This window comes from Myodes glareolus, chromosome 9 (assembly GCF_982192425.1).
Source record: "Myodes glareolus chromosome 9, mMyoGla1.1, whole genome shotgun sequence".
In the NCBI taxonomy this organism is placed as follows: domain Eukaryota; kingdom Metazoa; phylum Chordata; class Mammalia; order Rodentia; family Cricetidae; genus Myodes; species Myodes glareolus.
Genome location: NC_142034.1, coordinates 12,883,324 through 12,897,431, shown reverse-complemented (window position 1 = coordinate 12,897,431; position 14,108 = coordinate 12,883,324). Strand labels below are relative to the sequence as shown.

Sequence of the window (14,108 nt, the reverse complement as noted above, 5' to 3'; positions counted from 1 at the left end):
AGCCGAACTTGGCATTTCTCCTAGGAGCAGTAATAATCTGCCAGTTTAGCGGCCAGAGGTTTCGTAGGACTGAACTGCTACCTACGAAAGAGTTGGCTTATCTTGAGGTCTAAATTGCCTGGTTTTCGAGAATGCTGTGGTATATCCCTCCAAACTGGTTTCTACCAGTTCATACAACATACAGCCTTCGTCTGTTTTATTGGCTTGTTAGTGGTAGCATGGAAAGTTTTCACACAGACCCAGAATACTTTTTCGTGGGAAGTTGAGCAATGTTTGGGCATGAGCAAGCCGTAGAACTTGATCCCTCTGAGAGTGGAATGCTTTTGTTTTCTGGCATTTTGAAAAATGCTGGTCTTAAGGGTTTTTTGTTGTTGTTAGAAAGTTTGAATTTTAAAAGTGAAAGTCTATGTAGTTATTCAGCATTATTTAACAGATTATGAACAAATTCGGTTACTTGGGTTTTGAAAAGTAGAGCAGAAATTTTCTTCAAGAATGTTCAGAAACTAGTGTACGTCAAGGGAGGTTGTGTTGGAGACGGGCTGCAGCTCACCTGAGACTGGTGGAAAGTCTCAGCCCTTGCTTCTTTGAACATAAGGACCCCTTCCCCATTCTTCAGTGACTCCCTAGTGCTTCTCCCATGGAGAGAACAGAAACGCTGATAATAGGAAGCGGTGCCTCGTGAAAGGTCCTCCCTGGATGGGAGAGTCTTCAGCACCGAGCTTCCTCTGTTAAAGAACTGAGCTTTGCCTATTTTTCTTTCTGTAACCCAGACTTCACACTTTTGTCTCAGCCCCTCAAGGACTGGGATTTGCTCGCTTGAGTCACAATGCCCAGCGTAATTTTTCTTTACAGCTAACAAATTTAACTTCACAAACTTCCCAAAACCACAAAATGATATGATTTTAATCTTTTGGGAGCCTTAGTTCTTTTCCTTGCACATTGGAGGCAGGGGGTTATGCATATTCAGGAGGGTTGCAAATCTGTGTTTTTCAGGCTGGTAAAGTGTCTGGGACATGGCAAGACTTCAGGGCGAATAAAAGCAAGGTTATTGAGCAAACTGGATTTAGGAATTGTGCACCCGTAATGTGGGGTGCTAGGATGAGTCAGAACCATCCATTGCAGACAAGCATGGTGACTCATGCCTGTCACCCAGGCACTTGGAAGGTAGAGGGGAAGATTAAGAATTCCCGGCAAGTCGGGACCACAGGAGCCCTCAAGTCAGAAGACCAAAACAGTGCCACCCATTGTCGCAGATGTAGAGGTCTGACCATTTCTGGTTCTTGATTTTGCTGCTCTTTGGGCTGCCTTTTCCTTCTACCCTCATACTTTTTGATCCTCTGGCTTTTATCAGAAGATAAAGTAACCTGCTAAAGCTATTTATTTTTACTCGACTCTTCACCCGTGTGATCCGAACTTGCTGCCATTTTCCCCTCGGTGTTGACCATTAGTTTTGACTTCACTGTGTCATTTCCTCATGCAGCCTAGGCTAGCCTTGAACTCACTGTGTAGCTGAGGATGTCTGAATTTCTGGTCCTCCTGAGTGCTGGCATTGTGAGCATTGCCAGCCTGCCTGGTTTTATGTGGTGCTGGGGGGTGGGGGTCAAACCCAGGGCTCTGCATCTGCTAAGCAAGCACTCAGCCAGCTGTGAGCCACACCGCCCCTCAGTTGCCAGTACTCTTCAGACAGAAGTGCCCCTCTTCTGAGCAAATTTACCTTTGGTTAGTATTTCCAAGAAGTTACTGGAGAGTGACGTGGTGGGGATTATTGTATTTAAATAGTGTTAGGGACTGGAATGTCAGTGGGAAGGGTGATGTTTATTTTTGCATCAACTTGAGATTTATAGATTTTAAGTCATTTGGAAGATGAGATTTTTTTTTTTTAAAAATGGAACAGGCTGTATATAGTACCTTCATATACAGGAAGGACTTGGAGGAGGCCAGTTATCTACTTGATGTCCCTTTATTTGACAAGGTAGAGTAAAAACTTCCTGGGAACAGGGCCTCCACACCTTCCAAGCCTGGCCCAGATCCAGGTTTCCCAGTGTGCTCAGAAGACAGTCCGCAGCCTTGACGGCCTTGCCGGAGCCAGAGCTTGCTAGGAAGATTGAGCCCCATCCAGTGCACTGTAAAAGCAGTGACCTCCATCCAAAAGTTAAGGCTCAGTGGATCCCACTTGCTCTTTCAAAGCATTCCTGCCTCCTCCCTGAGCTCATGACTTGGTCTGCAGCACCCCAGGGTGGAATGGGGCAGCAGGGGCCCCACACCATCACCCGCGGCTGGCTCCAATTGTGTGTCCTGAGGTTTCTCCTTTAGAGCTAGCTGTTAGCTTGTCAGATTAGCCTGGCCAGAGTCTGGGGCTGACCGCTGTGCTGGGCTATCAGCCACGACCCTCTGTTCCCCGTGGGCCTCTATGCAGTCCTCTACTGTCTTCAGGATGATTTGGAGTCTGCGGTCCAGGGCCAGCAGGTGGGGTTCTGTGAGGACTGGGGCAAGCTGGTCTTCTAGGAGTGACTCCCGCATGACGTCACTGAGTCTGTAGTCAGCCTGCGCCAGCAGCTGAAGGTGCAGCAGTGTTTTCTGTTTTATCCTGGTGAGACAAAGCCAGTAGAACCAGGTCAGCAAATTAAGGAGAGTAGCTTGGTCCGCACTTGCCCAGTCCCCACCAACAGCTCTTGCAGCTTGTATCCTTGGAGATATTATTTCTAGGCAAACACATTTCAGTGAAAGCCACGCAGAAGAAGAATTAGTTGGGCAGCAGCCTTCGTCCAATCGTCTTTAGTCAGGAGTTGCCAGGCTGTTAGCACTCTGTCACGTCTGTGTGCGCGCACGCGTGCATGTGTGTGTGTAAGTCAGAGGGCAACTTCGACTTGGTTCTTTCTACCATGTGGGTCCTGGAGATCAACTCTGGTCCCTTTACCCACTGAATCGAGAACTCTAGTAATTGTAATGCCATCCATGGTGATGCCAAGTCATAAGCCATTACTCTGATGGTGATGACAGAGCCAAATGAAGTGGCACTTGAGTTTTTTTTAAATTTTTTTTTTTTTTTTAAGATTTAAAGCTGATGGAAGAAACTTCCAGTAGGTGAATGAAATTGTTGTCTAAACATCTAAGCTCCACTTGCCAACCTCAGAATGTGTCTCCTGTGTCAGATTCTAAAACCGTAGGAATGACAAGCCACTAGGTCCATTTTGACTTTAGAGTTTTGATTTCTTTTAGACTCAGGCAAGCAGCATAACTGGCTGATTTTGGATACAAACAACCACTCATCCTTTCCAGGGGAGAGATGCTTAAATTAACCCAAGGAGTTGATTTGGATCACGCATGTGCCAAGGGAACCAATGGGATGGTTTTGTTAGGTCGGAGTCACACCTTTATAATTAGCTATAGCCAAGAGAGACCCTACTGTCACCAGCCTGGCTAAAATGCCAAAGATACAGAAGTCGGTGTCCTTTGGAGAGGGGGGTGGAATTGCAGTCTGACCCAGCTTACCAGACTTCGGTCAGGGTTTTGCTTAGATGGTGATGAAATAGCAATGTTTCAGAGCCTACATGAGGACCAGAAAAAGTAAAGGGCTGATTATTAATACCAAAGAGCACTGGTATCTGCAAAAGTGGATCATTATCAGAGTGGGCCAGAGATTAAAGTTGGTGACTTTAAAAGATCAGACCTAAACTCAGTTTCTGCTGAAGCAGATTTTGCTAGGGAAAGTTGCACTGTGGGAAGCAAGGCAGCTGACATCATTCTGTCCATAATGTCCTTGACCAGGGAAAAGCGATGAAGGCTTTCATGGTAGGCTTCAAGCAGGACGAAATGTCTGAATTGCCGCCTGCCCTTAGTATGTCATAGAACAAACACTTACATGCAACACTGTGAGAGAGGGGCGAGGATGGAGATTTCGTCCTGGGAATGTCGTCCAAACCTAGGAGGAGAAATGGGCTTCAGCAGGCCTGGAGTCTTTCACACTCCAGATGCTCTCTTCCCTTACACTTTATTGAATTAACTGGGGTAAGGTGCCAGACATGGCAGCTGTCTCAACAGCTCCCTCCTCAGGTCACAGAAGCCTCTGAAGTTACAACCAAGCTCCGCCTGCCTCTGCAGGCCAGCCTGAGGCTCGCTGCTTATAGGAAAGTAAGGACTAGTGAAAAGATAGGAGGACTCAGCCTGGTTCACTGGTGGGCCCCAGAGTGCTCTTACACTGGAGGCTCAGTGGTACTTAGCAAAGTGCAGGCCTCAGGGCTTCCAGTGTCCAAGCGGCTGCAGGAAGCATGGCTGGAGACAGGGAGAGCTGGGACGTGGGCACTGGAGCTTACCCTCTGGCATTATCAAGATGAATAAGGTACCCGTCATCCCCAAACTTGGTGAACATCTCATAATGGTGGCGGTCCATGTTTCCTGCAACGGAGGGGAGTGATCAGAGCAAGGGTTTGAAGGCCACAGGTCCAAAAGATCCTGACCTGCCTTCCGGGAGTGGAACACAGGAGCCTGAGTGTTGAGCACAGCCTGGTTCCAGGCTTTTTCTCTACCCCTCCCCCAGCCTCAGCCTGGCAGCCTAGTGAGCAGAACTGTGCCGCTGTGCCTCTTGTACATGTCAGTGTTGGGTTTTCTCAGTCCAGACATCCTCAAACATGCATCATCATTGCCTAATCACAGCGGGACTAGATGGTAGAATTATTGGTTTGTGGAGCCAAGATCTCGCTTTGGCCCTCCCAATTGCTATATACTTATTTCTCACCTTCATGCTGGCTTCCTCTCCTGAGTGAAGAGAACACCCAGCTTCTGGTCTGATTCCCACTCGGGCCTTATGGCAGGGTGGTGCGTCTGTCTCACCAGTGGCAACCCCTTCAATACCTGTGCCACCCCAACCCTCTTCCAAGAAACCAGGGCGTGTTAACTTTGTTTCCTTGGACTTCACCCCCCGAGAATATGGGAGATGCAGGGCTCTTCACCCCTCCTCATCCAGGCTGTGACTTTGCTCAGGTCTCCCAGAATCCTCGGCAAAGCACAGACAGTACAGTTCTGCCAGGTGCCCTGCGTGGGGTACCTACCAATCAGGAAGTCAAAGATGGCCATGTCGATGATGCCGAGGAGCCTGTTGCTGCTGTTGTACGGGTAGATCTGCTTTACTGTGTCGCAGTAGAGGGGGTTGAGCTCCCACCTGAGGGGGAGAAGAAGTCCTGGGGCTGGAAAAGCCAAGATGCCAGGGTGTTGGGGGCCCTCTCCACACGATCCCCACGTTCCCGAATCCCTGCTCCCCCAAGCTTGCCCTGGGCTAGTGATCCCAGGATGCCAGGTGGTAGCTGGCTCTCTTCAGGAGGACTCTGGGGAAGGGAGGTTGCAGATTCCAGGTGATGGGGAGGTTCGGGGTCCTTTGACTTTGCTGAGTGTTAAGTGGGGTGTCACATGCTAGAGGGTGTCACAGAGCAGGTGGTGGGAAGGCAGGCATCACACCTGGTTGGTCTTGGTCCTCCAGAACTCCTACACCACCCATGAACCCCCACAGACTGGCCTCTGCTACATGCCCTGCCTTCACACAGCCTCACAAAGTCCTGTCTGTCAGAAATTCTGTCATCTTTTCTTCCCATTAGATTCGCGGTGATTTGCCAACGGACCTGTTCATTGAGCCCAGCCCTTTGGTGTGTCTGCTGTGCAGATATACTAGGCCCTGGGCATACAGCCAGTGGGTCTTGCTCAGAGTTTCACTCCCTCAGCTCTGTGTACGTCTTTATTGAGGTACATGTGGTATGCATGTGTATATGTACACATGTTCATGTGTGTATGTGCACATGTATGTGGGGCCTGAAGTTGATGTCCAGTGCCTTCCTCCATCCCTCCCCACTTTATTTATTGAAGTGACGTCTTTGCTGAACCCAGAACTGGCCAGTTCTCACTGGTCTATCTAGCTACTTTGTGGTGAGGATCCAGCATCTCTGTCTCTTGTATGCTCAGATGACAGGTAGCTGCCATACTTGCCTGGCTTTAAGTGGGAATCTGAACTCTGGTCTCCATGCTTGCATGGCAAGCACTACCCACTGAGCATCTTCCTAGCTTTCTATGTGGTTCTTTGCTATAGAATAAGCACTTTATAGCCCAGTACATGAGCGGCAGGAAACGGCCGTCTTATCTGTTGGCCCTAGGATCAATAAGAGGACCAGGGCAGCTGTTAGTGGTAGTTGTGGCCACTCCGAAGAGCGGGACCACAGGGCCCTGGTGCTGTGGTCAGGAAGCCAACTCACTCCTCTTTTCCCGACAGTGAGTAGGAGCGTATCCAGGGGTTGGGCACCGACAGCCTGGGGGCCAGGTTGAGGGACGGCAGGAAGGCAGAGAGGGAGCCCTCTAGCAGGTGTGGGTTGCCGCAGACAGCATACTCAGTCTTGCACATGTACGGACACTTGGCGAAGAAGCACACGTTGTTAGCTGGAAGTGGAGGGAGGAGAGAGAAGTAAAGTGAGGGCTTAGAGCTATGCCATCTTCTGCCCTAAGAAACCCCTTGGGAGTAGGATGGGGATTTTGAACTCCCAGCTTGGGAAAAGGCTGTTGGGCCTAGAAGATGCTACTAAACAGAACATCTTGGGTACCAAGTTTCAAATGTCTCAGAGCATCCTATTGTGTGGTGTGATAGGGAAGTTCAGCCAATCACATTCTGTTCGTGGGGCGTGTCGCCCTAAGGCAAAAGTTTACCTATAAACTTGGTGGGTGGAAGCCACCCCCCGCCCCCCTCAACCTGGCTTGGATCCAGCGTTCCATCAGGGTGAGACTCTGTGTAAGTTTTCTCTTCTGTTTTTATTAAAGCTGTATCTTTTGTAAGATAGTCTGGGGACTTTTCATTACCGATCGCCCCTACGTCATCAGTGGTGAACATTCTTTGGTAGGCTGGATGGATAATCTCTGGCTCCCAGGAGGCCAGCATTGTGGGGATGGCTCAGCATCGCACACACCTAGTTTATCTGGTGTTATGTTTAAGCAGACATGGGTGAAAGTGTTGGGCGGCAGCACCCTCCTACCCCAACAATGCGTGTGTTAATAGCAGAGCTCAAAACACCACTGAACCTAACGGTGGACATGATGCCTCTGGTTGATACTGCACCTGGAGAGACAAAGAAAACACTCTGTAGGATTTCGTTCTTGGTGACCTCTAGGATTTCCTTGGTGACATTCACTAGCCTCCCCACCGTTGGTGGCACCCGTCGGAAGTCCAGAATTCTGAAAGAGAAGGAGCCTTGTTCAGATTTGAGGGATAGTCAGGGGCTGGGGAAGAGCCCCGTACCTGTGCCAAAGCATGTTAGAACCTGGCTTGTGTGTCTGAATAGAGCAGCGGTGTAGCTGCTCAGAAAGTTCCTGCTGTGTGGACCCGATCAAGTCCAGGGCAAATCCCACCCCAAAAGTTATGCAGGAAGGGGCCTTCTTCCATTGAGCTCCCGGGTGAATGCTCCCAGCATCCACATTGTGTCCTGGTCAGTATTTCTCAGACTTGAACATGCATGCTAGTCACTTGAGGATCTCGACCAAATACGTGTTCTGATCTCGTGGCAAATAGGATTGCATTTCTCATCTCCAGGTCGGGAAATAGGACAGAGGGTAATGTCATAGCTATCATGGCAATGTGACTGTCTTCTAAGTTGTTTCATTTTTCCAGGCATAGTGTTGTATACCTGTAGTTCCAACATTTGGGAAGCAGAGACTGGAGGATTGGGAGTTCAAATCTAGCCTCAGCTATGGAGTGAAGTAGAGGCCAAGCTGGGCTATATAACAGTCCATCTCAGCAAAACAAACAAAAGGATTAATAATAACATAAAGATAAAATAAAAAACATGCATAAATTGTTCATTACATTTAAAGGTCTTGCATGTTTAACCTAATGGGGTTGGAAGGAAAAATTGAAGGCACTACACTTGAGGTAAAAGAGATGAAAAGCCAGAAGAAGCAAGTATTGTCGAGTTCTTCCCAGAGGTCTGGGTAGCACCCCTCCCTGTGGGATTGGCCTTTGAAGTCTGTGTCATCTCCAGGGGCCACACCTACCTGTCCAGGTGGAAAGCTGCGACCTCAGCGTTGTGTCTCTGAAAGTCTATGAAATAGAAGAAGTTCTCGGGCGTCTCCTCCTCTCGTTGCTGTCTGGAAGGAAGGAAGGAATCATGCCCTGGACTCAGCCTTCCATAGTAAGCCCGAGGAGAGAGCCTGTCTGATGCTTTTCATGTGGGTGTAGATGGTGGACCCACAAATTAGGATGGGGCCTCTCCCTTCCTGAGTGGGGAGGAGACATGTAACGCAGGAAAAGGCAGGCTTTTTATAGGCACCGTCATTGCTAAGTTTCCTGCTTAAGAAGCTTTGGGAGATAGCGGCTGATTTGCCCAAAAAATCAAGGGAAGAAAACCAAGCATTCTTGTGAGGGTGTTAGCTGGAGAACGCAGGTTATTAGAAGTGGTGGTGGGGATCTAGATGCCCAAGTTTGAGAAAAGGTGAGGTTTTGAACCACCTTGAGAAGCGTGCCAGGAGGTGTGGTTAGGTGTGGTTAGATGTTAGGAAGCGCTTCTGGCATCCTGGGCTGACTTCTGGCCTCCGTACTGACTTCACTTTCTCACTAATAAATGATAAAGGATGACCATTTTCGAATGATTTTATAGTACAGCGTGTCAACCTGCTCCAAGGACCGGGAAAGCAAAGGTAAGCATAAACAGGCGTCAAACCACAAACAACCACGCAAACAGCCAGCTTCCCCAAGCCAAGTAGTAAGGCATGCTGCCAAAAGAGAGCCCAAGTCAATCCTGAAACCCCGCAGTGAGGCTGTGGAAGTGGATCCTAGAGATGTGGCCAGGTCTAGCTTAGCCCTCACATCCAGGCTGAGGGCCTTGCTGGATGCTGCGCTCTCCTGGCTCTCCTGTAAGAATATAAAATTTCTCAGATTTTACATGTGGAATATGATGGATTTAAAATCGGAAGGTGGCTGGGTGGTGGAGACTCACACCTTAGCCTGGTTTACAGAGTGAGTTCCAGGACAGCCAGGGGTACACAGAGAAGTGCCCCCCCTTTTTCTCTCTCATTCTCTGTCTCTGTCTCTGTCTCTCTGTCTCTCTCTCTCTCTCTCTCTCTCTCTCTCTCACACACACACACACACACGTAAAAGGATCACCCTCATGCTTAGAATTTATCCTTTCCAAAGATAAATTTACATTCTTGTTGCAAGGGAACAAGTGCTTTTCCCTCTAACTTACTCAGAGGAAAGACACACATACATTTTAAAAAGAAAAAATGCATTAAAAATGATACCATACTTGGTTTTTGAACTAAATTTCATAGAATTATGGATGAAACTTTGTGTTATATCATTTTTCTTCCCTCTTTTTTGTTTCGTTCCTTTACCAGTGCTCGTTAGTTGGCCTGCTCTAACTGGTACCATCTTGTGGGTACTCGTAATTTAGAACTCTCTGATGACCAGCACCCTACTGATGGAGTTTGTTCAGAGAAGCAGGACACTGAAGAGTCACACACCTGGCAGGGGTTCTGCTCATGGCTGTCTGCTCACTGTTGTGGCTCTGATTTAAGAGCACAGCCATCTGGGAGGTCAAGACATGAAGATGACTTGACCAGGCGTGGAAAAACCCTGCCTCTTAAAAATAAGACATAAAGACACAAGGCCTGGAGAGATAGCTCAGTCTGCAAGCAAGAGGGCTGATGCTGATGTTCAATCAGAACTGAGAATCCATATTAAAAAAAAAAAAGAGCTTGACGTCATCAGTGCTGGAGAGGTAGAGACACTCACCTACTTGGTGAGTTCTATGCCAGTGAGACACTCTGTCTCAAAGAACAAACTAACAAAATAAACAGGACTTGCAGAACAGATACCCAAGGCCATCCTCTGGACTCCACACCCATGGAAACACCTGCAGTTACACAGACAGACAGACAGACACAAGTACCTGCAGCCACACACACATATACACACATACTCACATGCACATGGAAGTACCTGCAAACAGACACACACACGCACACACACACACACACACACACAGACACACAGAGAAAGACACAAGCATAGACACACACTCGCACATGTGCACACACAATTTGTTGACTTTAGTGCTCTGTATGTTTGTCTATAAGATGAGATTCCCTCCTGAAATTGTCCTTAGGGAAAGGAGTGCTTTTGTATTCAATGTCTTGCATGGTTTACTTATCTGACCGAGGCAGGTTCTTTAGCTGTGGGATGGTTACAAACTTCACAGGCAATGGGATTAAATTCAGAAAAGCCTAGGATGTTAGCAAGACATCCTTCTGGGTGTGAGTATGATGATCTTTCTAAAGTCAAGGAAACCATAATATGATGGCATTTTGGGAAGGCAGTGAGAGAAAGAAGGCAGGGGTAGGTCGCTGGGCCCATCTTGCATGTTCCCATCCTCTGCACCATTTTCTCTGCCTGCTGGATAATCTGGTAAGAACTGCTTTGCTCCAACACGCCCTCCCTGCCACAGTGGATGGAGCCCTTTGAAACTGTGAGCCAAGACAAACCTTTCTTCTGTTGGTTGGCTTTTCTTGGGTATTTGGTCACAGCTATGCAAAATGACATGGTGGGAAGGGCCTCATCTGTGCTGGTTATGTGACCTGATGGAATCTGGACGAGCATCAACCAAATCAGCAGTGGTGTTGGGATGGGAGGGGAAAGAACTCCCTCTTGGCTTAGCACTGACACTCAGCCTGACCTCAGGGATGATAAGGACCAATGCAAGTGCTTTTGGCAAATGAAATGTGAATGTCCCAGGCAACATTTTTTAATATCATGGATAGTTCTATATGGTGGGTGGTGGGATTTAAAAAAAACAATAAATATGAACAGATGATAGTCATATGTTTCATACCACTGAATGGTTGTATATTAAAATCAAGTAAGCAACTTGGTTTTTGCGTTTCTGATGGAGGAAATTTCTTATATATAGGGTTCTCAGGTTTGCTCCAGCCTTGGGATCCTGGGGGGCGGGGCTAGGGCAAGCCCACTGGACACTGAGGAAGTGGGACCGAGACATTGCAGCTGTCCAAAGTTCCAAAGGGAATCCAACACGCAGCTCACTGACTGCAACCCTGTACTTAAGGAGGCGCTTTTGTTCCTTAAGTCAGAAGGCTGAGACACATTCATAGCCCAGATCTCTAGGCTCTACCACCACTGCCAGTGACTGGGCTGTTCAGTAGGCTTCTCCTCGGTCAGTGAACCGCAAAGTGTGGATCTAAGTTAACAAGAATAAACAGCACAAGAAGGCAGAAAACTCTGGAGGAACACGTGACTCGAGCTATGAAACCCTATATGGGGACATTCTTTCCTATTTATGTCATCCACAAGAGAACATTCTACTGGACCAAGGCATTGGTCTCTATTCCAGGAGACCCAGACCTCTGGCCTGCAGACCCACTGGGGGCTGGTAGTGTACACATGCACACAGACATAGACAGACAGACACCTACCTATTCACACATGCTCACACACTCCCACACACATGAATGCATGCACATACCAAAGTCTGCCGTCATTTCACTCATGGACATGTACTATAAAGCTCGAAGACATGGAAAGTGTTGTTATGAATAAAATACAGATAAGCGTATACATGGACAGGACTTCATTGTTCATTGTTTTCAGCCAAAGCAAGTATTGTGTGAAGTAAACTTTACGATGTCAAAGAGAGGGTGGTTGTTGGTCTTGGGCAAGGGTGAGGATTCATTACAGGAGCGAGCCAGCTCAGCAGTCTAGCTGCTTGGCTGTAATTCTTGGGCCTGCTATGTGCAGTGTGGAGTCTCTGAGAATCTGGCTTCTCATGTGGTTGTTAAGTTCACCTTGGGGTGGACATTATAGTAACACTTGGGTCATGAGGTTCATGAGACTGTTGATGTCCAAACCCACAATTCATGTCGTGTGTGAAGCGCTGATGCTACCGAGGACCCAACTCAACAATAAGAGTGGCTATTATTGTTTTTAGTTATTACCGCTCTCACCTACATATTTCTACATGTGGGGCAGACATGAATGAGGATACTGGGTTACCTCCAGAGTTACCATCAGGGGCATGGTGGTGAGGAAGACTTCACTTACCTCATGGGTTTGAACATGGCTTTCCCGAAGTCCGAGAACCTCAGAACCAGCTTCAGGTGGACCCCACTGGGTTTCACAACTATGAGGGGTAAAGGGTCATATCTCAGTCCAGGGCTGAGGCACCATTCATAAACCCAGTCCTTTTCTGCTACTGCAGAAGACCCCAAAGGCAACATGCTTTGTGAAGATTTAGGGGCAAACCCTACCCTGTCTGGTCGTGTTCAGAAGACTCAGTATGGTTATTCTGTCAGTTTGGGAAGAGGACAGATATTTGGGGAATAGAATTGCCCAAATATATGCACTGAAACTCCCCATAGATTGTTTTCTTAAAAGGACCGGACTTCTCTTTTGATTCCAGTTGTGATCTTAAGATTTCCTGCTATGTTGTCTTTGAATTAGAGGTCTGTGTCCATAATGGCTTCCCATTTAAGATTCTTTAAGACTGTGAAATTCTTGTTTTTATCAAATTTGGTTTGTGATGCTTGGATCAAACCCAGGAAAGAGCTTTCGCTTCCGTTTTAAAAGAGTATTTTTGAGAATGTCGTGTATGGACCTGAGAATTCATGACTTTGAAGATTTATCATGACACTTAACGCCTCTTGTTAACCTGTCGTCTTCCCTTCCCTTTCCGTGCCTCTCCTCCCTTCTCCTTCCTACTCTTCTTGCCTTTTCATCTCTTTTCTGTGCCCTCCTTTCTTCAATTCCTTCCTTTCCTTTCCCTCTCCCCTCTCCTCCCCTCTCTTCTCTTCTCCTTCCCTTCCTCCCTTCCCCTCCTCTCCTCTCCTTTCTTCTCCCTCCTCCACCTTGAGATAGGGTCATGCTGTGTATAGCACAGGTCAGCCTTGAACTTTTTTACGTAGCACAGTTTGACCCTGGACTCAAGATTCTCCCGCTTAAGATTGTCAAGTTCCGGGTTTGTGTCATCTCAAGGTGTGTGTCATCTCATGCATATGTGGAGATGTGTTCAGCACATCGAGGTAAATAGTGGAGGCCCCTCAGGGCTGGGGACAGCTTGCAAGCCTCACTGTTCAGATCTACCTGAGACTGGTTTGCAGCACCCAGAGAACAGCCCCATACCTTTTTCTCCTGGCTTTCCCATTCTGTCAGACATTTCCCCCCAGTAAGTTTCAACCTTGGTTGCATGAGAATCCGCTGGGATATTCTAAAAAACGTTGCCATGGGCCTCCCTCTCTGTAGTTGAGCCCAGATGTCTGGAGGCAGAGCTAGACACTAGCTCATTCCAAAGCCCTCAGGGGTAAGATGTAGCACCAGGAACCATTGTCCTGTACAAGTGCCTCTTGGGTCTGAAATCCTATTCCAATCTCCAGCTATTCTGTCAACAGTCAGATTCTGATGGAGAGAGTCAGAGCAGAGATGGAGATTCTGTGTTTCTGACAAGCTCCCTAAGGATGCTGATGGTACTCTGGCCTGCATCACATTGGACCACTTTGATGCTCCCCAGAGTTCCTAAGATGCCTTTTACTGTGGGCAGCTGGGTGGAGTGTTGAGTTCTAGAGACTGGTCAGAGAGAGTCCCTGTTGGAAACTGAAGGTTGGGTCAGGCCACTTACTCTGTGAGCAGTCACAGGCCCCCAGCAAGGCCTTTTCATCCTGGCTGTAATCTGTGAAGGAGAAGAAGGGCAATGAGTGGTTCCTGCCGTGTTCCCAACAAAGAAAGGTTCCCAGCTCGGACCCCAGCCCACAGGAGGAGGGACTGATGTAAGCTTGGGAATCTCAGGCATGAGGACCCAGAAGGCTACAGTGTCTTCCTTGTTCCTGCCCAGACTCCATTCTTTCTAGCCCGTCCCTGTATACTCCAGCCATTCTTGCTCTATTTTAGTCTCTGCTAATAACTCCCATGTCACTTGTCCTGTCATAAGTGCTTGAAAGCACAAACTTGGGGTCAGTAGGCCTCTCTCGAATCCTAGCTCCAGCATTGGCTTTGCCCGGCTTGCCTAACCCCATTTGTAAATGGTAGTGATGTTCATGCCAGATGGGTATAAGAAAGAATGCATCACCTGGTCCAAAGGATG

General features: G+C 48.0%; 1 protein-coding gene across 2 annotated transcripts in view; it reads right to left on the bottom strand.

The window, feature by feature from the left end:
* Positions 1 to 1,941: 1,941 nt before the first annotated feature.
* The window catches only part of Fam20a (FAM20A golgi associated secretory pathway pseudokinase), a 54,476-nt gene continuing 42,309 nt past the window's right edge, over positions 1,942 to 14,108 (bottom strand). Inside the window, exons 3-11 of one of the 2 annotated variants that reach the window (XM_087909837.1) lie at positions 13,647 to 13,697; positions 12,077 to 12,155; positions 8,020 to 8,112; positions 7,088 to 7,203; positions 6,237 to 6,417; positions 5,049 to 5,158; positions 4,314 to 4,395; positions 3,863 to 3,922; positions 1,942 to 2,587 (exon numbers count right to left, since the gene is read on the bottom strand). In XM_087909837.1, coding sequence (XP_087765963.1) covers positions 2,323 to 2,587; positions 3,863 to 3,922; positions 4,314 to 4,395; positions 5,049 to 5,158; positions 6,237 to 6,417; positions 7,088 to 7,203; positions 8,020 to 8,112; positions 12,077 to 12,155; positions 13,647 to 13,697 — 1,037 coding nt within the window. In that variant the 3' untranslated portion in view covers positions 1,942 to 2,322. Of the gene's footprint in view, positions 2,588 to 3,185; positions 3,548 to 3,862; positions 3,923 to 4,313; positions 4,396 to 5,048; positions 5,159 to 6,236; positions 6,418 to 7,087; positions 7,204 to 8,019; positions 8,113 to 12,076; positions 12,156 to 13,646; positions 13,698 to 14,108 lie in introns of those variants that run through there. The other variant, XM_087909838.1, reaches the window with a different exon arrangement.